This window comes from Anopheles gambiae, chromosome 3 (assembly GCF_943734735.2).
Source record: "Anopheles gambiae chromosome 3, idAnoGambNW_F1_1, whole genome shotgun sequence".
NCBI lineage: Eukaryota > Metazoa > Arthropoda > Insecta > Diptera > Culicidae > Anopheles > Anopheles gambiae.
The window spans coordinates 46385827-46411298 of NC_064602.1; the positions used below are offsets into that span (position 1 = coordinate 46385827).

Here is a 25472-nt window from a genome sequence, read left to right on the forward strand (position 1 = left end):
TTTGGTCGCTAATAAACCTTTATTTTGTATCCTGGATGCTTTTTCAATGTAAATTCGTTAAAACTCCTCAATGCAAGTTGCAGCAAATTTCAACTTCATACATTCCCCTTTGTTACTTTTTTGTTATTGTTGCTAAAACTGAGTACAGCATATGGCTGAATTGTATTGTTGTGCATGGTTTGTTTGATCACTGATCAATCATCTTGCACCTGTATTCTGTTCGCTCTACAGAGTTCACTTTAAAGCTTCGTGGAGGGTATTTAACACTACGAGAAGCTAATGCGGACGAGCACGAATGGAGGAGGCCTTAGGCATGATGTGTTGTGATCGTCACAATACAATGGTATCACCACCATTGTGCTGCATGCTAAAGACCGGTGAAGGTCTTCAAACATCCCAGTACAATCATTTACTGTAGGTATGTTACGTTATGTTACTCGGGGTGTGCATTTTTGTTGTAGTCGTAGGAGAAATTCTATTTTAAACCTTTATTCACTTCATATAACACAACCATTTAAGATTTTTTTGCTTTATTTTTGTGTTTGTTTCGTTATGAACTACTTAAGTGCGGGTCAAATAATAGGAATTAGGTCAAGGCAAGGATATCAGATTTTGCAACCCCCTACCGTATCCTTTTCTTTAGTTTTCCTCCAGAGTTTTGCACAGTTTGCATAAGTTCGTACAATGTTTCTTATTAGTTAAATGTTGTGTTGAAAAAAAAAATCTGATTAAAACAAAACATATATAGCGAACGAATTCAACTCACATTATAATCCAATAGCAAACGCTGACCAACCATGCCGGGGGTAAGATGATGTTTTAATCTATTTCACTTTAACTCGTACTACGCAGCTGGAATAAACGTATAAATGCTGCTAATATGCTAATAGTGCTAACTGGAACACGGAACAAGGAACGTTGGAAAAATGCGATTGGAAATTGCATTTGCGAAAGAGGTGGTGGTTTCATACTAAGTTTTTATGGCGTATTATGAATATTGTTTTCGTAGAAGAGAAACGTGCAACATGTGAGCGCTAACGGACGAAGGAATTAATCAGAAACACTACGAGGAACCTTTGCTACGCTACTTGAAGAAAAGTATATTCTGCATTGGTATTAAGGTAGGGAAAAATACTTGTCTAGCAACTGCTGCCTGTAATGGGTAAATGGATAGTGGTATCGTGAATGGAGTTGCACCGGATGCACTGTTGCCGAAGCTAAACCTTTTCTCCTACTTTCACGATAGAACGCTGGCGTAACGACTTTTCATGGGTTAATTCTAATACAATAACGAGCTACTTAGTACAATTTAAACCATGATGAAACGGGCAGAGTAATGAACTTGCTTCGAATGCATTTCACGCATTTGCAGAGAAACCCCTTTGTAGCAGCTCTTTACGATATAAACAAAATGTATGGAAATTTGCACATAAATTGTATGAACGGATTGCGCTAATGCTAACAAAGATAGATAACTGTTTTATAAGTGCATTCCTTTCCCACTATATCGTTCTGCTTCTTTGAAACATATTATGCTTAAATTTTTGTGTGAACTTCTTCTTTTTCCTCCAAAGTTCTCGCTGCATCGTTTTACAAAGGTTTCACTCGCTTAGTATTTTTTGGCGATCCCACTTGTGATAATAAAGCAAATACCATCATTCATTTGCTAATTTCCTGTCTAGCGATAGTCAGTCGCTGTACGATGCAAAGAACATGTCGACCTAGACCAGTAACTTCATCAACAAACCAGAATCGTACCATACGAGGAAGAAGAAACTGGACGAGGTGTTGGACATCAGCTAACAGTGGCTGATACCGTTTGTGTTCACTATGTCATTGTTATTAGTAGCAAGGGCGTTGCCTTGTTGGCCTGCGCGGGGATGCCCGTTTGCATCGGCACCGGTTGCCGTGCACGGAGGTCGTAACAAATCACAGTACTGCAACAGTGCCTCACGCAGCGAACGAGATACCTCCGCCGAACTCGTGGTCGTACAGTCCACCAGGTAGGGGTACAGGCTGATCAATTGCTCCCAGGCGGTAGTACCCACTAAAGAGTGGAATAAATAGGTAGCAAATAGATTATAATTTTCGACATGAGATATCAACCACAAGACGTACCTTTGGCGGGTGGTGCTTTCTTCATGGATATCACAAGAGTAGCGACGGCTTTTAGTACGAACGATATTTCCGACAAGCGATACCTTGAAGTAAAACAAGATCATGTATTATTTGATATCTATTTATACAACACACGCATTCCGGGCCCATTTGCTGCATACCTTGGTAAAGGAAACTTGCCACTCAACCGTTCGTCTTCGTTAAACTTTCTGAGCACTTCCTCGAACCGATGCAACAGGGCCGTTATTGCTAACTGTCCCGCAATACCACCCTCGGTCGTTTTACCGCCCTGGCCATCGCACAGTGTGGCGTTGTTGTTTGCCAGATTGGTTTCCTTTTCGTCGACCGCACCGGCGGCTGCCGTGCCGACACGATCGTCCAGCAGCGAAAACTGAAGCAACGTTTCGAAGCAGGTCTTTGCAAACTCTTCGCGCAGTTTCAGTTCTGTCTCGCAGCCAGCGAACGGTGTGCTGCCGGTGGTTGCCGAATGGATGGAACCCTTGTTCAGGATCACCACCGCGTCCAGGATGAATTGTTGCGGAATCTCTTGGCTGTATGGGAGAATTTCGTCGCGTATCAGCTCGATCACCTGGCAGTCGATCGTTTCGTCCAGGATCAGCTCATCGAGACCGCGATCCTCAACGATACAAATGCTGCAAATGAATAGGGAGGAGTAAAATTATTGATCAAAGCACCCAAATTATATACTTATGTACTTTATATACTTTATATTATATACGAATTATAACAAAATGGTACATAATTTGCAACAAGGAAAAATTCTTATTGGATTCGTTATTATGAAATGTTAACATACCTCTTTGTAAACAAAAACTGGTCCAGTGTGTCGGCCAAATCTTTCCACATCGAGGCAAAATGCTTCGGGTGTTTACGCGCAACCGGCAGCCCTGTATGCAGCACGCTGATCAAGCTAGAGATAGCCAGCTTCCAAGTGCTCGACGACATGCACTTGTACTTTAGCGACAGTGGAAGATGCAGTGCTTTGATAATTTCGTGCAGTATCTGTCCCTCTATCACGGCCATATCGTTGGCCGTCTGTTGGTAAAGCTTCACCGCCACGGTGAGTGCTTTCTCGCCGAACGGAATGTAGTTCATGCTGACCCACTCCACACCGTTTGCGTTCGATGTGGACGAAACGGGGTGAATGAGCCCGCCGGAGCTATTGCTACCCGTGTTTGTGCCCGCACCGCTCCCACTACGCGATGATTTCAGTGGTCTAAAAGGGGGGAGGAACGCTCTGGTTAGGGAAAGGTTGAATAATTTGCAGCAAAAAACAGTTCAGTTTCACCTTGTTTCGATGCGGTCGAAGCTCGGGGGAGCACAGGCAAACTTGCTGAAACTTAACAATTGCTTAAAAATGGCCGATATCATATTTTTTATCCCGCTGCCCCCAATTCCGCTCCCAGCCTGGATCGCTTCCTTCTGCAGCAATTCCATACAGTCGAGCACGCCGTCGTGTAATGGCGTCAGCAGGGAATCCGAAATAGTGGACATAATGTAAGGCGTCGAGTCACTGTGCACTGGCACGGCGACAGCATTCATTAGCACCGCGCACAGTTGCGTCAGATCCTTGCTATTGAAACGTGCCCGAATGTGCTGGAACAGTGCGGGAAAGATGTGTACGAGCGCAGTCAAAAATGCCTGACTGGGGATGTACATGTCCTCAGTGCCGGGCCCGGCGGTACTGGCACCGGCGTTACCCTTATCCGACAGGTCACCGAGCGTGGGGGGTTTCGTACTTTCGGCACCGATATTCAACCACACGCGCCACGCAACGTTCCAAATGTCGGCTTCGGCGGCGGCCGCAGGCGTTGTTCGCACCGCATTCGTTTCATCTGCACCGCCCGACGGGGCAGCTGGACCCGTTGCAGAGGATGGAGCCGCCGTGGGACGGTTGTAGAGAATTTCCTGGAATGATTTCAAAGCCGCTAGCGACACTTCGTTGCTTTTGCTGAGGGCCGAATTTTCGATAAACTCCAGCAGAAGCGCCCAAGCGCGGGGAAAATCGCCCAACATCTGCAGCAGCGCACGTTTGGTGTTAAATACCTGCATGGGGGAGGACGAAAAGGATAAAAAAGTGTTAAAAATCAAACACATCCCATCCCTTCTCTGAATCACACTGCTCTGCGGCTTACCCTTGACACGCCGGACAGCGTGAGGACTTGAGTTTCGGCCCACTGCTTTTGGGCCGTGTTACGCGAATGGTGAATCAGAATGTTACCACTCGTGTCCACCTTCTCGTTGCTGGCACAGCTAGAGAGGGCCCGCACCTTATCCAGCAGCGGGAACAACACCTGCCACAGCACAGCCTGCCAGGTAGGCGGATTTAACAGTGCGCCGTGGGCGGAAATGGTGGAAAAAAGTGTTTGGCCAGCGGATTTTCTAACCGCCGGACGGGGATCCACACACAGATCTCCCAGCCGCGCGTACAAGCACATCCACAAACGGTCGAAGTGGGGCATGTTCAACGTTCCTGGAAAATCCGGCAGCACCGACATATCGTCGCAAACGGTTTGCGATAGTTTTTCCTGATTCTGGTTGAAGTAATCTGAAATATTCCACTGCACGAAAAGGCACGAAACATGCAAGGCGAAGAAAAAGGAAAGTGTGTGATGAAACAAAGCTCAACGATGTTGGCGTACGGAGATGCGGGTACAAAGTAGTGATGGGAAAAATGAAGTTTTCGTTGGAATCGATTCTGGCTAGCTCCGACGTTTTTTGGAATCGATTACGGATAGTAGGTCCGGAATCAGTTTCCGCAATTGGCTCCAGAATTGGCTTCGGAATTGGCTCCGGAATCAGAATAGGTTTCGGAATCGGGTTCGGATTGGAAATCGGATCCGGAATTTGAATTGGCTCCGAAATCAGAATCGGATTTGAAATCAGAATCGGATTTGAAATCGGAGTCAGTTTCGGTATCTCCATAATAACAGACGTTTGGGTTCAATGGTGCTTCATATTGATAGCCACAAAGAATCCAAATTTTCTCGTAAACGACCCAGAATCTCTATTCTCGGATTGATTTTGCTTCTGAACCTTCTTATTTCAATTCAAGAACTGATTCTCATTCCGGAGGCAATTCCATTTCTGGAGTCAATCCTGATTCCATTACCGGGGCAAATTGCGATTCCCAGGTCAATTCTGATTCTGGAATCGATTCTGATTCCGGAGTTAATTCCGACTCTGGATTCGGAGTCGACTGTGTAATCGGCTCCGGAATCGGAATTGGCTTCGGAATCGAAATTGGCTTCGGAATCAGAATCGGCTCCGGAATTGATTCCAAATACGGCATCGGGTAGGTCCGATTCCGAGCTCCCATCACTAGTACAAAGCACAACCGCCGTCTTCTTACCATCAACCCGACCGCAGTCAGCGAAATATTGAGTTCCTGCGTTTGTGAACCAAACTTGGCCGCCGTATTGACGCACAGCGGCAAGCAACGCCAGGGCATGACGGGGAGGAAATCGGTTACAACTAGCTGCAGGCACTGGAACGCGATCCGGATCAAAGACTCGCCGTGATGGTCGCTGACAGCGCCGATGATACCGAGCACAAGCGGCCAACCGTGCGACAGCGTCTCGCCTGCCCCGTTCAGGACGAGCAGCACACAATCCAGCTGACGCTGCCGCACGTCACCGTGCGGCACCGAGGACAGCTCGGACAGCGGCCCTAGCAGCAGGGTTTGCAGCTTTAAGTTTTCCTTCAACGGTCGCTCGTACTTGTATTGCAGGGCCGCCTTCACCAGATACGTTATCGCTTCGACGCCCCACTCGCGCATGCGAATGTGCGGATGGTGGCAGATTTCCAGCAGGTGGTTGGTCAGCGGGCGCCACAGCACCTCAATGCGCGACAAATTCACGAGCCCCGTTTCGAGCAGCTTGGCCACCGCGAACAGCGACGGTTCGCGATTGTTGTACGCCAGCTCCATTGCTTCGTGCGAAAGTTTGCACAGTGCGTCGATGAGATGGTGCAGTGCGACGTCGTCCAGGTACTGGCTCGACTCGAACAGCTGGCTCAGCATCGTCGACAGAACCGGCAGGTCCGTCATGACCTGGGTGATGGAGTTCGCGTCGGTCGGAGGCTTCTGGACGGCCTGCAGACTTCCGCCGGTGGATGGCTTCAGTCCCAGGATCCACGCTAGATGCTGCAGCGTGGTCAGCACGATGTGCCACGAGCTGCCGAGAATGCTACCGTGGCAGTGCGCCAGATGCAGCACGGACCGCATGCACTGCAGGTTTTTGGCGGTCAGCAGTACCGGCCCCTGGTGGGCACCGACGGGTAGTGAGGACGTTGGGAGCGGCGTGCCAACGGCCACCACTGGGTGCCGTTGCTGCTGCTGCTGATCGATGTCCGCGTACGTACCTCCTCCGTGAAAGGCCATGCCCGCTGCCGTCATGTCCTGGCTACCGAGACGCATGTGGGATTTGAACGCGTTGCCCTGATAGTTCACGTTCAGCACCGACAGCGCGTAGTGCGGCGGTAGCGAGGCACGACACAGCGCCGTAATGAAGGCGTCCCGCGGCGTGTGCAGCTCCAGCAGCCCGCACAGTGCCGCATAGTTCTGGATCGCCTTCAGCACGCTCTCGGTCGAGGATTCGTCCGTCGCGGCATCAATCAGCGGACCCAGCGCCGTCAGTAATCCCAGCCAGCTCGAGTGTATCAGCTGAATGTGGAGTGCCTTGTCCGCCTCGCTGACGCGCTGCATATAGGGGGCCGGATTTTCTTCCCCAATCTGGGACGGTCCCTGTATGGATAGGGAAATCGAGCGCACAATGTCGAGCAGACAGGCGTACGCTACCGATATCCCGTACCCGTCCGGGATGGGCGGCGGTTCCATCTTGTCCAACATCTCCAGGAACGTGGACTTGGACTGTCCGCTCGGGAATGTCACTACCAGCGGTAGGAACACGCCACGAAAAATGAACCCCGGCTGCGGCGAGATCCCCGGGCCCACCGGCATTCCGCCCATCAGCTGCGACTGCTGTCCAGATGATCCTCCGACCCCGCTGCCACTTCCACCACCACCCCCACTGCCAGCATTGCCACCTGCCCCGACACCGCCAGTTCCAATCGACGCGCTGAGCAGCTGCGGATTGATGAACAAACTCTGCACGTACGTTCCGAGCGAATTGATGATGTCCTGGAAGATGTTCGTTGCATGATCCTTCAGATCGTAGCACCGGCAGAACGAAATGAGCAGCTCCGGCTGGATGGTCATCTTGTGCAGCACTTCCAGCGCTAGCGACCGCTGCCAGGCCGGCTTGTCCGGGTCCAGGAACTTCACGATGAGCGACAGGAAGATTTCACACTCCGTAACCAGCAGACTGTGATACTTCTGGATCAGGATGGAAACGACCCGCAGCAGCCGCATGCTGATCGGGAAGTACGGCTTATCGTGCGGGGCACCTCCGCCCGGTTGCACTCCCGCCCCGCCGACCCCGGCCTGCGGAGCGATCGTGCGATACTTGATGTTGGGTGAAAACAGCTTTATTACCAGCGCACAGACGCGCTCCTTCAGCAGAAAGCTAAACTCCGGGTTTCGGTAAAACACCGACGTGTACTGCGTAAGCACGGACTCCAACAGCTCCAGCCCGAACGTTCGGGTCATCTCCGTCATGCCCAGCAACCAGTACGGTTGGTCCGCGTTGACGAGCTGCACCAAATCCTGGAACAGCAGAAACGCATCTGCCGCGCACGGCAGCAACCCCTTCGGAGCGACGCCCGTTGCCAGCTTCAACTCTTCCAGGTTCACCTCCCGCCGCTCGTCTTGATTCGCGTCCGCTTCCGCCTCCTCGGCGACCACACGCTCAAACACGAGCGAAACGAGCTGCCGTACGGTCGCGCCGGCCGTGTTGATCGTTGTCGAGTCCTTGGTGAAGTGAAGCCGGAAACACAGGACCAGCGTTTTTGCGAGCGTCTCGCCATGCACGACCGTGTTGGTGGTGAGCAGCAGTGTGACACTCTGCAGCACCTTCACCTCTTCGGTGCCGTTCTCCATCAGCATCCACAGCGTGTCGGTGATGTAGCGGGCCCCTTTCTGATCCACCACCTGTTGTGTGATGAGGCGCTGCATCATCCCGAGACAGAATTTGATTATTTTCAGATCCTTGGACTCGCATCCCTGCACCAGCGGATAGAGTATCTGGTTCACCACATAGTACACCGGTGTTTGTGGATTCGCTCCGGCCGATTTCAGCTTCAGGATTGCTTCCTCGCATGACTACGGTCAAATGGGAATGGGGAGGAAAATAAACACAGAAAAAAAGAGAATGAAAAGTGAGGCACAGACCACGCACGTGGATGAATGGTGTCTATTAAATAAAAATCCATCACTGAGCGGAAGAAGAACAGCGCAATAATAACGAACAGCACAAACAAGTGATAAAAATCGCGAAAAACCCACACGGCGTCGTCGGCAGTGGTAACAACAATAGCGAAGATTAACGCGAGCACAACCGGCGCATAATTAGCATACGACACGAATTTCCTGTCAGTGAAAAGCTGTACACCGACGAATGGATGAAGATTCAGCACAGCAGAACCAGAACAGCACAACAAAAGGTAAGCATACTACCGAAGTGTGAATTGCTGAATAACTAAGCTATTTGTGTGCAGCGGCAGCATAATGTGGCATCATCAAGCTGTCGCTGGTGCTTGTCTGTTTTATGCTGCTTTGTAGAAGAAATAGCAAAACAAAACATTAAAACAGGTCCCATTTTTCAAAACAAATACAAAAACACGACTGAAACAGTACCGTTAACAGACAAACAAAGGCATTCTATCCGATGACAATCCGACGTGCTGCGGCCGTTGCGTTTCTTCCAATTCTGTCTATTGCGGAGGGGTTGGTTGGTTGCATTTACACGTTTAAACTGTGCTATGCTACTTTTCAAATAGGGGAGAAAAAACTTCAAACATTGTACCACTCGACGCAGTGATTCGAAATTTGTGAAGCTACTGTTAGCATAATAACAAATCCGAAGGGCTCACAAAACGGTCTGCAATTTTCGTCGTTCACTTTAACCGTTATTGAAGTAAAGTGACAAAAGACTACTGAAACGGAAGATTTCCCGTTAAAACAAAACAGTACAACTGACTTTTTAATAGATACCACCGGATTGTAAAATGTAAAACACGCTAGAATATTTGGGGAATGGTATGTTAGGCGGAGATTGCAAATAAACGAGACAACAGCGGCCCTACTAACACATCCAGATCAGCTAAGGGGTGTCGCTACCTCGTCTCGTGTTTGGCTCGACAGTAGCCTCACCTTCAGATACCACTACGACTCTATAGTCAGCAGGGCGTGGAAAACGCAGGGTATGGTCAAGCGTCAATGGCCTGCGAATTCTCCAATCCACACTGTCTGAATGCTCTTTTCTGTTCGCTGTTGCGTCCTGCGCTGGAGTACTGCTCAGTAATGTGGACCTCTGTAACACGTGTGCACATTGACCGTATCGAGCGGGTGCAGAGGGCATTGACTAGATTTGCTACCAGCAGATTACTTGGTGGGCCTTATGCATCCTTGCCCGATTAGGAATTATTATGAACACCTAGGTTAATAATAATAATAACAGCAGCTGAAGAGTCGTGCAGCGTATCAAGCTTACCAGACTCCGGTGGGCTGGCTATGTAATACGCATGGTATCAGACGACCCAGCCCGTAAAATCCTTTTAGGCCATCCACAAGGACATAGAGGCGTCCTCTTATTAAGGCGAAGAAAACGAATTGGCAAACAAGGCGCAAGACCGTGTTTTTGGGTTTTGGACACTCCTGCAACAGGACAACGCCGGAAAACAAATGTAGTGCCGGATGTGCAACTAGGTAAGTGTGTTGGGTTAAGTCGCACATCCTAAGAGCATGCCCTTCAGGGATGGTCTTTCGATTTCATTTCTGCATAATTCGATCATCCTATGTTGTGAATATCCTACTACATAAATTATAATCAGTCATCAATATAGTAATATTGACCATGGAAAAAAACAGATTCGTCTAGACTAGACCAAAGTTTATCGGACTCAAATCGGATTTCGGTCCGGGGACGAATTCAGTATTTCATAGCCGGCGTCGGAGTGGATTCACGACTCCACTCCGGATTATCCACAGCTAATGTCTACATCGATCGGAAGCTGCATCCTGGGATCCAGCGTGATGTCCTGAATTATTTATATCGCAACGCTAACGCTCAATCGTGAGATGGCCAACAAAAGACTGATCTACACTGACGGATCAGTACAAAACGGTTCCTCTGGCTCTGGAATCTACTTCAGCATCGACAATAGCGCCATCCGACTACCAGACCATACATCAATCTTCACCGCAGAAGCAATAGCCCTGGTTATTGCGGCTGACGAAGGCCTACGCAGAGATAAATCCAACGTAATTTTTTATCGGCAGTGCAAGTGTCCTTCAAGCACTTGAATCTGGAACCACCCGCGACCCGAACATCCAACAACTCTGCAATATACCGAATTCACAAACAAGTCACATTCTGCTGGATTCCTGGTCATCCAGGAAACGAAATAGCAGACCAACTAGCCAACGCAGGGCGTAATAGTTCAGCCTGCTGCCATAACACTCTTCCACGCCGTGATTACATTCGCCTTAGCAAAGCCATCATCGCCAATAGCTGGAATAGTTATTGGGTTAGCAGCGGTCGCTGTTTCCTGAGAACCATAAAGACCACAACACCACCATGGAAAGACAATCCATCACACCAAGACCAGAGAATCCTATCACTACTTCGGATAGGACACACCCGGCTCACGCACATCTTTTTATTGCAAAAATTCAGCCCACCACTAAGCAGTTTCTGTGGCGTCGACATCACCGTCCGTCACATCTTAACCGAATGCCATGGATATTCTGCGGAACGCATCACCTGCAAATTGGACCACAGCGTCGACACCAGACCTCTCACCAGACAGCGATTTCCAGCGTAAACTTTTCAAATTCCTTCGTATCATTAATCTTTATAAACAACCCTAACCAAAACCACATTTGTAACAGACACTTTTTAATAAAATTAACAGATAATAGCTTTAAGTAAACCGAGACTACCCAGTATAAAGTAATTTGCAAGCCACAAATGGTTTGCAAAGAAGAACGTTAGATTTTAAGTATAGAATTAATTAAATTATTAAAAGAGGCGAATGAAGCTAATGGGCTCAAAGTGTCTATAAAAATAAATAAAAAAACACGGGTATGCTAATTTTGATCCGCTTAGGAAAGAGGTTTCAACATTTAGTCTTAGCAGTTCGATTGACAAAGAGTAAAATAAGTAACTCATAGGGATTTCTTTAGTTAGGTTACCGCAAAGCTGGGATTTAGTACGTGATTTAGTAGTTGTTTTGTAGCGACACCTTAAAGACACCACCTCTAATTTAATGGAGTCTAGATTTAATTAGATACTTTCACTCATATTCTGACCTTGATGTTTTCTGGACTGTTCCTTAAACTATGTATCGGCATACCACTTTCTTCACTGCATTGATGAGGGTACTCTTTAAATATACTATTTCAAATAATCTGAACTATTTCTTTAAACATCTCCAAAAAGCATGCAAAAGGTGTAAGATAAGATGTACATTCTATGGGGCCCAATTAAATTCGGGTTGTCTCTTTCCCTTGAACAAAATAGCCCCGTAACTAGCCAATGTTGGTCGATGTAGTACTGACATTGAATAATTATAGTTACTAAACATTTGTGTCAATCAAAATACTGCATTGGTGCAATGCGCAAAATCACCAAAATGCAAAAGAATTTCTTTGTTACATCACTGATCAAAAGCACCAAGAGGAGTAGTAGTTGAAGAAGAGCACAACCATTGTTCTAAAACTTCAAATGAATAATATTTGTTGATAACAAAATGGTACAGCAAACTTGCATATGCCCTTTTAGTCATATATTAATAACAATATACAAAATTTAACACAATTTAGGAAACCTCTTGAGCAGCTACATCCTTTTTAGTATCCTGTTCTGTCACTCTGTCCCACCTTCTCCAAGCTCGCAACTGCCCGTGATAATATTTTTAACTGTAAATCGGTCCGCAACACATAACGAGTTTGACATCACTGCTTTAACATCTGAAAATTTCATTAAATTATTTATTTAGCAAATTTTACCTCATGCTAAATCATATATTAAGTAACAAGAGCATCTTTAAAGTTTCCTTATCTTCAAAAGTTCACCGACCTCTGGCCGTATTCCGTTTACTAATTCCATTATAAGATTGCAAAGCTTCCCAGAATAATTATAATATTCCACTTATCCGATTTGAAACACTGCACTATGTGATTGACCTTCTAGAAATGTACATATGATTCGAACGCTTGCTTAAAGTTCTAAACAAATACAGCCAAACAAAGCATACAAAAAATAAATAAATATTCAAAACGTTACTGAACCATTTGCTAATGTACACAAATTATTAAAGAACCTTTTGCTTACCGCAGGAGATTGTCCCTCAAATGGCAGGGTTTAATACCAATCCCAGAGCTGTAAGGATTATTTAGAGCGGAATGAATGTGGCCATACACATTGGGCGGTATGGTATATGATTAATTCGCCGCTCGCTTAATGCACGATCACGTTCCACCATATCTCAGCCAAGTTGATGTGACTCAAGACGGGCCCGTGTTGTCACCAATTTCAAATCCGTAATCTTAAGCACAACTCATTAGGCTCCTTTTCCGGATCATTTCCCTCCAAGCTCATGGTGTAGATGATAGCATTTAATTGCTGCAGCCTTCGTACAGTGAGCGAGCTTCCATGTTGGTCTTTGGGGTTGGAATGCACATATACAACAAATGGCACATGTTTTCCGGTCGAAATTATCAAAACAAAGCGCCACCAATTTTATTTCCCATCCAAACACTCACACACACACATACACACACACACGTTCACTATCACACTCACATGTGTAAGAACTCATTTACTCAATGTATTTTCTACCCTGGGTGCCTACCGTGTGGCATGTTGTAATCGATTGTCCCGGAACATAAGGTCCTTTTTGAACCGTTGAATGTCGAAGCATATGCTTCAAGCGTGTAGGACGGTAGCGATATGCGTGATGATTATGATTTTTCCTCAACCATTATCGTGCACCTGTGAATCGGTGATAAACAATGTGGTGTTTCAGGGCTCGCATTCGAATCGCACCGTACGTACACAACCGTACGGGTTGAGCCATAGAGCCACCCTAATTTATTGCTTCCATTTGACGACAAGGAGAAAGGTTTGTGGCAGTAAAGCATTTAACAATCTTCGTACGATTTCATCATCTCGTTGCACTACGTACAGTAATGTACGTCGTCGCCAGTACATAGTACAAATATCCACCCGGAACGAAAAATGAAGCTTGTTGTAATTAAGAGTGCCGGTACATATGTACGTTACTCTAATGGATGGTTCAGCAAAGCCCCTGTTCTATGCTTTAATGCTGATAGAATGTGCAACCGTACACCAGAAACGTTTGTAAGCATACTCCCAAAACGATATCAATGCTCGTTGTTTCAGCGCAACGAAATATAATTAAACATTCCTTAGGAACTTGATTTACGGACATAGATTTTCTAGCAAAAAAAAAGAAAAGTACGGTTGGGATTCAAAATGATTTATTCCATTCGAAGCTTGGGATTGTAATGAATTAAATATTAAGAAGAAAGTTAGCCTGGATGGATGGAGGTTTAGGCGCCAACAAGGATGGAGGGTTTCGATAGCACTAACTAACAACCTGATTATTTGCGCCTAAATGTATGCATTTCACAATGTCAAACTGAACTAGAGCGCTTCCTGGGTGAACACGTAAGAGAGAGAATTAGGTTTAGGCAAAGCATTAAAGAACAATTTCTACACATTGTAAAAATAAAAGAGAAGTTAAGCTGTGTGGACGTATACCTAAATTAAGTGCTTGAAGCATCTAACAACTGTTGTATTCTACGGTCAATATAGCTTATCACATACATATACGCAGCACGGCGGTCTGGTGGTTTATTTAAAAGTTGCGTCGGCTTATAGGCACAATCGGTTCCTAGATAGAGTCGGATACAATCGATTCCCAACCAGAACATCCCCCACTTTCTAGCAAGAACCGACTAACCGGTTACATAGTACTAATAAGTTTCGAAAGCCTACCTTGTATAGGTCACGTAGGTCGTTACGCCAAAGGAAAAGGAAGTTATACGTAATGCCTATAACATTTTTTACTACACGTCTCCATGTCTGAAACCAATGTTACAACATTATTTCTATTCTGACTCACAAAAAAGGATAAATCGCATCGGCTAAAAACGTTTTTTTTTAATTGATTGTTTTAAAAACTTTTTCAATTCAATCTCAAAACTGCCATAATCCAGTTAAAACACAACTCCCTCCTATTGTTATCGCGTTAAGGCCGTGTTGGTTTGAAAGCACATTAAACCCTCCGGAAGGATTTATTTCGACGCGTCCGTTCCGGTGCCGAGGTGCTGTTGTGTGGTAAGGGGTAAGATATCATCGTCGTCGTCGTCATGGCGAACAAAAGACTATCATCATGATCTACGACTTACCACAACCACCTACCTCACCCACTTGTCCCGGTTCAACTATCATTAATGCTAAAGGATAACAGCCGTCCAACAAATACTAACGCAAATTTTATGTGCTGAGGCCAAACAAACAAAATAACATATTACCACGCACCAACCAGCTCCTGTGGTTTTTGGCGGTACCACTGGTTTGTATTTTCCCCGAAAACGGAAACACGAGGTGGCTGTGTTTGAATTAGCTTGAGCACATTATTGGTACTATCTAATTAAATGCTCACACCTCAACGGGGCGGAAGCTATTACCTAAACAAGTAGCACAAACCCCGTACTAGTCCGTGGTGAATGGGTGCAAAAAGGTACAAGCTGTTTGAGTCATTGCATCCCATCGGCATTATGTGTGTGGTTTTGCGACCCTCCGCTACGTGCGGAAAATGCACGAATAGATCGGACCATCGTATGGTGGAAATCTCGCGAAAGACCATGTAAGCTTATTTTATAACGATTGGGAACCCCCCCCCCCCCCCCCGGTCCCCAGCGTTTCGATCGATGTGCGCTAGGTAGGGAAAATTTGCAGCTTTTCCTGAGCGTTCGCCAGCCCGGCTGGCGGATGATGATGGTACAGGGAATATACCGATAAACCCCCCGTTGAGACTTATACAAATGTCGAATGGGCGATAGGTTGGAATTATCGAGAGATGTAGCGATGGCCGCACACATGCGGTTATTTTGGCAATGGGGAACAATTAGCACATCAACATGATCCAACCACCGGTGTCGCTTTGAAGTAATTTAATCGACGGTTTAATTGGTGGACGGAATCTAAAAAAAATATGAAAATACTGTCGTAATTCATGCTAACTACTACGGAGCATTGTAATGCATGTAAGCGTACAATTTACACGCAGACTCTAGAAAGTATACACTGGTTATGCGTTTTGAAAGAATCGCTTAGCAATATATTTGAAAATTGTGCTACCTAACACGATTTATTGAAAGAATGATATTAAAATAACTTCTATATATGATCCGATCTTTTATCAGCTCAGATCCCTCGGCAGCCTTACTAAGCGCCTGAAGGTATGCAAGACGATAATATACATTTTTTCAAAAAGAGTTTTGGTAAAATTTAATTAAATATGAAGTAATTGCCAGTGCCATTTTAGTTATCAAATTCAAAAAGTGCAAAATTACACAAGTCAGCTGTAATTTTGTTACGGATTATTACGTTTAGACCGGACATATGATCCATCCATCGTGAATGAAATATTCAACGAATAAGCACACGTGCTAATGGGTCGTTTATTATCTCGTTCGCACTATGCTCCCTTTCGTTGCAAATTTTAATCAACATTTGCATGATTTAACATTATCCGGTGGGATTGTCACACATAAAAAAGCCGTCCTAATTAATAGATTAATATACATTGGGTCCAACAGGGCTTACACATTCGCCTCATATATCATGCAAAACTTTTCATCCGGTAGAATGTTTTTGACACGAAGGAAGGAAAATTGTATTCCATTCATCCATTCAGCCAAAAAGCTAAAGCATGTAAATGAGCTCCACCGTAAACTCGTTTACATACAAAACGATATGGAAAAAATCATATCATATCGTAGAGCGAAGGAATAAAAACTCCGAAACATGGATTTCTAAACAAACAGGACGACGATAAACCAACCACCATTCGAAGACTGTTGCTAGGTCGAATCGGGGGAAGCGTTTGTAATCTTCATCCGCCAAAAGCTACCATCTTTTCGATCGAGATGGAATGGAGATAGAAACCATGCTCCGACCGACCAACCACCACTACTGGCAGATATTTCGTGACAAATCCTGACCAAACCAGAGTACACAGACGAAATGGTCTGCTTTAGCAGCTTGGTCGTTTCACCCAAGAGGGGATTTGTGGACTACGCTATATGAGGTATAAAATCACGCCCTGTTCGTTCATCCGCCAACCCAAAACACCTCCCAAAAAACTGACCCGAAGCTCTCTGTAAGAGAGGCACGTCAAAACAGAGGGCATATTTTTCTAACTCTGCTTCTTCTTTACAAAACACAAACAAAAAACAAAACACAAGTTTGTCGTGAAAAGGGCATGGAAAGGATTTTCCGACTTTTGCTGCCACTCTCCGGGATAAAAGGACCAAGGCGCACAGTGACGTCAAGGAGGAAAGAAGACAAGGGAAAGATTTGCAGCTGCAAAAGAAATAATCATACCGGCGACGGCAGTGAGGCATAAGATCTGATTAAATAAAAGCCAATGCCGTTTCGTTTGCCCGACTTTTGTGGCTTTCCGTTCGATGTCCGTTGCGGGAGGGACGAATAAAATCTATTTATACTGCGGTTGGTAAACATTCGTCTCGGTCACTAACAGGCAGGCAGCAAAGTATATAAGTTGGGCACGTAGCACTTGCTGGGTTGTTTGGGAATTTTTGGTAAAGATTTTAAAAATTATAAGTTTCAGGATCATTCAGCGGGAGGAAAACTGCGCAAGTTGTATAGCGCCTGAACGAGTACAAGTGCAGTTTCTCTCACTTCATGTGCTTTTCGTATCGACAGTCACGGACCAAAAACAATCATAGCTATTGAATGGATTTTTTTATAAATTTTATTTACTAAATAGAATTACTTTACTAGAACAACATGTTAACTGTCAGTAATAATAATAATAAGATCAATAATAAGACACAAAAATAAGATGCTTAAAACAACAATACACAACTTAAAGTAATATAATGAGCTCAGAATAGAGCTCTCTGTCACTTTCAATTATTGGGGCCCTTCACGATTCTAGTCAGTTTTTTGTATGGAGTTTGACAGTGGCAGGATGACTGAAAACGTTTGTTCAAACAAGCTTTCTGAAGGCTTGACGAATACACAAAACATTCTTAAAATCTTCATTCAGAAGCAGAAGCGATAAGAATCAGCCTTCTAAACTCATACACCTTGGGATAAGCCTACCTGTATATTATACACTTAGATAGCTGCTCGAAAACTGCTATACAATGCAAACAGCTGACAGGCTGAAATTTCAGCCTACGAACTTAAAACGGAAAGGGCCCATTATTGGATAAATGTTTATAAGAAACACATGCATTTAAAATAAATATATTGCAATTACAACAAAATTACTACAAACTACTGGAACATAGCATTTAACTGTTACCCTAAATGGCAATCTGTGATATGGCATGGAATATGAAATGACATAGAATTCGCGGTAATCGAAGTTTATAAATCTAGATGTAACACACTTTTCGCAGCTCACTGTTTGCTGGGAAGGTTCCCATTTTTGTACGGCAATGTACATTGCAATGCAACCGCCAAAAAGACTACGATGCAAACCAACTATATACAACTTACATTAACTGTGCATCCAGGGCTAATGGGAAGCTTTCTTGTGCATTTGGGAATGAGAACGTAAACTTTGAATGCTTTTACAGAAACACCACTTAGAGGTGGCTGTTAGTTCCGAGCACATAGAGTTGAATGTTTTTTTCATTTATGGTTTCTTTGAAGCAAGGAGTAAACCCTATTTTCTTTCTATTTGGAACAGCCTAAAACAAGATATTAAAGTTAATTTATCTGATTAAAAAGCAAAATTAGTAAAAATGGTTTAAACACCTTTTAATTTTGGTTGTAGCCAAGCTCTAACTTTCAAACTGTTTGAATAATTAAAAGTAATCCAATTATAGCGTATACCGTTAGGAAAAGCATATATTATTCTGTAGTACATCGCTTTCCGTCAGTTATGTTGGTTTTCGAGCTAGACGTCCCTTTCCCACTGCTATGAAGTTTACACAGCAAACGCTCAGCTTTCTGGCGTTGGACCATACACTGATCAATTAAGTGCTGATCTCGTTTGTCATGAACTTGGTTCCGTGGCGTCTCGGAGGAATTTAACACTTTCAAAATGTGTTTTTACACAACACGAACGAGGCTGACTGTTGAACGAACGAATTTTCAGTAGCCTACGGGTGTGTGCACCATCTTCCGCGTGATGAAGCAAGCTTGTGCCAATTTAAAGTTTTCGGACCAACATTCCCAACCAACTGCTGCAATCCTTTTACTGCTGTTGAGTGGATTTTCAAGAACCAATTTGTGATGCTTCTGCAAATGTTTGCCCATACCGTCGTTATTGTACGGTGGAAGACAGCTTCGTCAACCCGCCGTTGCGACGGATAAATATTGAATTAGATTACCTTGTTTGTAGTGGACACGGTCTAACTGTCTCGCAGGCCGGCTAGCATCCAACGACCGTCCCTGGTGCTATCTACACTATTGCTGGAGTGCCCGTTCCTTCGGTCGTTTTGAACACAGTAACACGTTTACCATCGAAGGAAACGACTGCATATTTCCTATTATCTGCAGCAAATGGCAACCGACAACCACGCTGCTCTGTGGAAGGTGGACTAATTTGCTAAACTGTTTAAAAAGGATACTTTCGTTCGACAGTACGCTGGACGTAGCGAAGGGATCCCGAGATGAGCGGGAGGTTGTTAACGCGTCAGGGAGAAGAGGAAAGGGGCGGCTCGTTTTAGGGCTAAATCTAATTTATAATGCCCAACAATGTTGCTATTATTTTGAAACCCCTTGTTGCTCGTCCCACACCACACCACGACCAGCATTACACACCTCGGCAGACATCCGGAATGGAAGGTGGAATTTTGCTGACCGGCAGGAAAGACACACACACACACACACACACACATACACACACGCACAAATACACATACCAAATGGTTTCTCCTGCCCGGACATACACACAAAAAAGGACACCGCAATGGGCGCAATGCTAAATATTTTAACTGAAATAATCATTTTAATTAGCCGCACATGCCGTTTGCCACGAGTTAACCGTAACGGAAAAATGGATAAACTCTGTGGTCACTTCATTTATATATCTCATACCACCCACTTCCCCCGCTGCTAGATGAGTTTCCCGTCTTTTATCGCAACTCCTCTTCTGCATTGATTATTCTACGGAGTGTTGTTTTATAATTCGATTAAAGTTCATACACCGTCAGCCAACGCAGCGCGTTTTACAGAGCGCGCTTACTGCGCCGTGGCGTTTGGTGGTAAAATTATCCGTCTGAAAATCAACAGTCGCATAGCGGAAGGAGAAAAATAAGGAAGTTTTAAGAAAATAAACCAACATCCAGAGCGATCGTCATCAGCAAAAACCACAATAACAAAAATAGAGTAATCAAACAACGAGGGGAGAGAGATAGAGAGAGTTAGTGAAATCATCATAAACCGAAGAGAAAGCAAATTTACAAAAATCATTTGAGATACGCTGTGGACAAGACGCTTTTGTTCCAATTGCACATACATATGGTTGCGAAAGTAAATATAACACTAAATTTGGATGCAGCGGTTTAGGTTTTACCTTTTCTTATATAAATAAGGAAATTCGCTAATTTTTCTATAATTCTATAAAACAATACATTTGATTAACTGCAACTGAAATTTATTTCTTTTTGTTTTATCATAACTATTATACTTTTTACCGACTATGATACTTAGTAAGATTTGTGGTGGTATAAACCGCTTATTTTAGGGATACTTTTTATAAAATAAATATAACAGAATATTAACTTTCCATTCAATAATACTTTCTTACGAACTCAAAAGCTATTCATTTGAAAGTATAACGTATGAAAAATTACACAAATATTATTTTATCTAACTAAAAAGCAATTATAATTACAGGATTTCCCACGATGTATTGGTTGGTTCTCAATTGGTTTTTTTTTTTTGGCTCACGATTTATACGTCGGATCCCATAGATTTTTTAGTTCGTTCCCACTATTTATTGGTTTCAACCGATCGGCAAGCAATACAACCGAATCAAATTTTCTGGAAAAAGACCAAAAAATCGTGAAAACACATTTAGGAAATATGGGAAGCAACCAAAAACCCTTGGGAAGCCCTGTAAGTAGTATTTCAATTGGCGTTTAAGCACAAAAACAATTGAATAAAGCAGTATGAAACACAAAACAATACACCGTGGATTATTGAGAAAGAAACTAAAATAAAAACAATATAGACACACAAATAAAAGATTTTTTTTTTCAAATGTACCTAACAGTTAAAGCTATTATTACGATTAATACAATGGTTAAAATGCATATTGATCCAATATTATAACAAATGCATTTAAATTTCCAAAAGTTTACTCCAAATTTTATCGAAAACATCTTACGTTACGAGGAATGATTAATATGCCTACTTCTTCTGGGCGTAACGACCAACGCTCGATCGTGATGCTAAAATGGGTTATGCTTTTATACTTTACTATGTTTATTTGTACCACGACTAGAAAATAGAAAAATTGCTTTCTAAGAGGATGACCACGATGGGACGGTCTATAAGGGTATCAAACAACGGCCGACTTATAAAGGAGCTGACGCTTCTACTATTGGAGCTTACGGATGCTTTTTGAATCAAAATTACTTACTGTATTTATTGAAAAAATAGTACACTCTCCGTCCCTGCTTATAAAGTTGAATAATGTAAAAAAAGTGTGTTAACAAGAAAAACAAATGGACCACAAATAATATTTTGTTTACTCAACTGAAGTTTTCACAAGTACCGAAGTTTACAGAAGATGCAAGCTGCCTTTCCTAAATGCGTCATGGTATACAGAAAATAGATAATCCCGTACCAGTTGAAAGGGAGGGAAGACTTATTTAATTAGTTTAGCTAAAAGAGTTCCAAACTTCCTCTCAAAACAAAAATAAAGCATTGCTCATGGTTGAATATAAAAAAAGACCCTACTGCTCCTATCGAGGGTTAATTGTGATGGCCCATATTTTTGATTAAGAAAAAATATGGCATAGTTGTACAATACACTGTAAAACGTTCAAACCCTAAAGGAGGATGACAGCTACTTGGCATTAAAAAATGTTCAAAACAGCTTATAACTAACATTCTTTACCAGTTCAAGGTAATCATTAGCGTGTATAAAAAATAGTATCCACGGCTTTGAAATGATTATATGAGAAACGAATTTGAGGAAAGTCCACAAAACGAAAATGTTACCCTTATTTACTTACAAACAAACACTGAGTAATAAAAAAAATTCTTATCAAGGAATGTTCAAAAACAAATTGGAAAAAATCGCATGGCAATTGGATTCTAGAAACTGTGGATATCGGATAATGTTTCAATTATAATGTTAAGAGAACTTACGTTAAAATACATAAAAATGAATTTAGGTACGCATACCTGTGATTATGCTGAAAGTTCTTTCCCATATATAATTTGTACGATAAGTAAATTAATTTGTACGATAGCGATTAACAAATAAATATACAAAAAAACGTTTTAGTCAATGATGATATTTTTTGTATTCTCTCTTCAAAGTATCAATATTGCAAAAAAGGAATATGTTACGCAAATTAAGTTACTCGTTTTGCTAGAGATTGTTCCTTAACAGGGCTAATAATGATGCATTTAGACCTGCTCGTAAGAAGAGCATGGGAAGATACTACTGTATGTTTCACCAAATTTTGAGATAAAACTTTAAAAATAAATCTAAATATGTATCTACAATAAGTTAGATAAGAACGAGACGATTCCATAATATGCATGTTTGGAAAGGTTAATATATATCTATTCATCTTGTTAATTCATTACAAGGATGGTATGTATCATATTATGGGAAAACGGAGCAATATGGGTATGTTGAGTAGTGTAATGAATACTTCTTTGAATTCATGACTAAACACATTCATTATTATATTATCATTTTCTTACCTACGACTTGAATCTAAACGTCTCTAAACGTGGGCCACAATAACAGCGCTTAGACACATAGTTTTTCAGTGGTTCTCATAATTTTGGGACACTTTTCTGACCTCTTCTAAAACCCTTGTTACACGCTACAACCATCTAAACCGGATGGTTTTGCACTGTGTCCGTGTGGTATTTTTAGAGGACAAATACAACACCATAGCCCCATGAAGCGCTATTTGTCCAAACCTCCAAAATATTTCGGTAAGCACTGCAACCTTTTAAGGATGATGGACTACGTAGCTTTAATTTTTTAATATTTTTACATTTGCCGCGGCCCGAATATATTGAGCACATATATTTTGTAGACTTTGTTCTAAGCTTTTTCATCATATATGTTGAAATGGTATCCTACACATGCCTGTTGCAAATTTAATCTAGATTGTGAGGCAAAACAATGCACGAAATTTATTGAAATAAGCTTTTATTTAAAAAAAAAAACTTTCGCAGACCACGTCTTTCAATGCCCCGGTACACAGATTGGAGACCAGTTGTCCAAAGAAGCTGTCTTTAATTCGTATTCGTGTTTAATTTTGTTTAAGAATGGATTGCCCGCCCTCTACCGTCCTACGCGGACACAAACCGGCTTCCGAGAATTAATCAGTACCAGGCCAACTGGATAATCGCAAGTCCTTGCTTCGGGGGGACGGTCCATCATAGGACATGAACCCACGACGGGCATGTTGTTTCGTCTTGCGTGTTGATGACTGTACCACGGGACCGCCTCGTAGTAATGGGTGATAAAACATAAACAGGTCTGATGGAATACTCCAATACATTCGTTTTGAGTCTGGAAGTTTATCTCACCTGTGCGATATTTAAACAAAGAGAGCCCATTTTGCCCCGTATGCCCATATTGCTCCCTTCGGTTCTCTAACACCTACCAACACAATCGTCCGACAGCTGTACGCGCGTTATCATTTTATCTGGCCGCTCAAGTGTCGTGGTACGATGATTAATAATGGATAGAAAGAAAAATAACTGTCGATTTCGGGCCCAATCGCCAGGCCAGGCACGAAAGATAACGACAGCAATGTGAGTTTGTGTGGCGGCGCTATTCGTGGACTACAAAGTATGCCTTCAACCATTTGTACATCTCACCCACCCCAGGCACCATATTGCGCTCGGTGGCTGAATATTGCTTCTTGCTGCGGCACGTTTTCTTTTATTGCCATGCATATTGCCGGAACTGAACGCAGCATGCCATACGTGCGTACATAAAACAGCCCACAACCAACCACCACAACAACCTACCTCTTTGATCTGGGGAAACTTCTTCTTCGTCTCCAGTGAAAGATTGCGAAAATCGTTCTGCAGCACCTCGAGAAACTTTTGTGCCGCCTCGGTGTCGGTCGTACCGCTGACGAACGACATTCTGAGGCGTGTGAACTGGGAGCCGCGCGACCACGAATGAATCACCCCCTTTTCCGCGGCTAGTGCAGCTAATCCCTTCTCCGCGAACCGCGAACGTTGACGAAATGGGACGATTCTCCAGCGGATGATACTATTGGTTGCCGCTATCCAATATTGCACTTTTTCCACTGCACTATTGACTTCACACCCTTACGTAAGGTAGGTTTCCCAACACTTCACTTTTGCTTGACTATAGTGCACTTACTCCACCCTCCTCTCTCTCTCTCTATCCCTCGATTTCACTCTTGATGGGGGGTCAAAATTTAGGATTATTATTACGCTGGTTATTATTATCCAACCTTGGAACTGTGCGGGTTAACCTTCTTCACATGGCAGCATCTTTCAACTTCCACACAAACCCCCGGATCACGCCACCACACGAAACACATGAAAGTTTTTCATTCATTCATTCTTTCCATGGGCCACGTCGGACGACCGCTTGCTTTCTTAGTAGGCGCCTTTTGCACCAAACGTAAAGCACATCCGGAAACACACTATTGTACAAGTAAATTTTTGTTACAGCAATTTAACACCCTGGAGATCGACACTGTATCGGCCCTAGTGCAGTATTACTACCGACGATGGACACGGATGTGGATGCACCGATACGTTTACGTTGCACACAGAGATGGTGATTCCCCGCAGTTTCACTGTGTCCAGGTAGGTGCATGTAACCTGTAAACAGTGTTATTCAAAGCAGCCACACAGGCACACAAACACGGAAATTCTGCTATCAACACGGCATCGGGTGCGGAGCTAGAATATTTTCACTGCGCGCAGCGCCGATGGTAAATCGTCTGTGTACACATCATTCTGGTTTGCATTTTCTAAGTATTTTTTTCTTCTTCACGGTCTCCAATATTTTGCTGTGCTGTCACGTTTGATGTCATTCGCGGGCATGAACAGAGTGACCAGAAATACCGATTTATCTGTATTCCTACCGATTTTTCATATGCCTACCGATTCACAGATAAGCCTCCTAAAACTACCGATTTTCCATTTATCCTACCGAAAATCACAGATATTTGATTTTTCAGTCGTTTGAGCTTAATCTGTGACGCTTGGGATGCTGTTTCAAGGATTGCTAACCTCATTTGTTATTTATCGCGCTGATGCACGTTTGTTTGCCTGGCACTTTTTTTTAATTTTTTCCGTTAAAATGTAATGTTCATAATAAGTAGAAAATGTCAGTTGCATGGATTCCGAGAATTGCTCGTCAAAGGAAATCATTTAAATTTGAATTTGAATCTCGCTGTCGACGGTTAAAGCTCAAAGACAGACAAAGAGAATGAAATTTTCAGGCGAGGGGAAGGTGGAAACACACGGTGGGGGTCCGGCCCAAGATCGGATCCGAAGTCCGTTGTTTTGGGCTGATAATTAAAAATGGCAGATGGAGCGCTACCACAGAGAGAATGCGCTCTCTTGCTCCTTCTTCTTCTTCTTCTTTTTGGCACAACAGCCGCTGCCGGTCAAGGCCTGCCTGTACTCATTAGTGAAGTCGGCTTGGCTTTCAGTGACTTATTGGTACCATAGCAGGATAGTCAGTTCTACCTATGGGGGGTCGGTCTATTCGGGGCTTGA

At 43.6% G+C, this 25472-nt stretch overlaps 1 protein-coding gene across 1 annotated transcript; it reads right to left on the reverse strand.

Moving 5' to 3' along the window:
* Positions 1-24786, reverse strand: LOC1279392 (protein MON2 homolog). The gene is made up of 8 exons (XM_061661624.1): positions 23733-24786; positions 5492-8359; positions 4275-4700; positions 3428-4185; positions 2936-3355; positions 2280-2771; positions 2119-2201; positions 1-2047 (listed from the first exon to the last, which is right to left on the reverse strand). Exons 1-8 carry the CDS (start codon positions 23850-23852, stop codon positions 1800-1802), a joined length of 5415 nt encoding a protein of 1804 aa, XP_061517608.1. The 5' UTR covers positions 23853-24786; the 3' UTR covers positions 1-1799.
* Between the last annotated feature and the right edge of the window lie 686 nt (positions 24787-25472).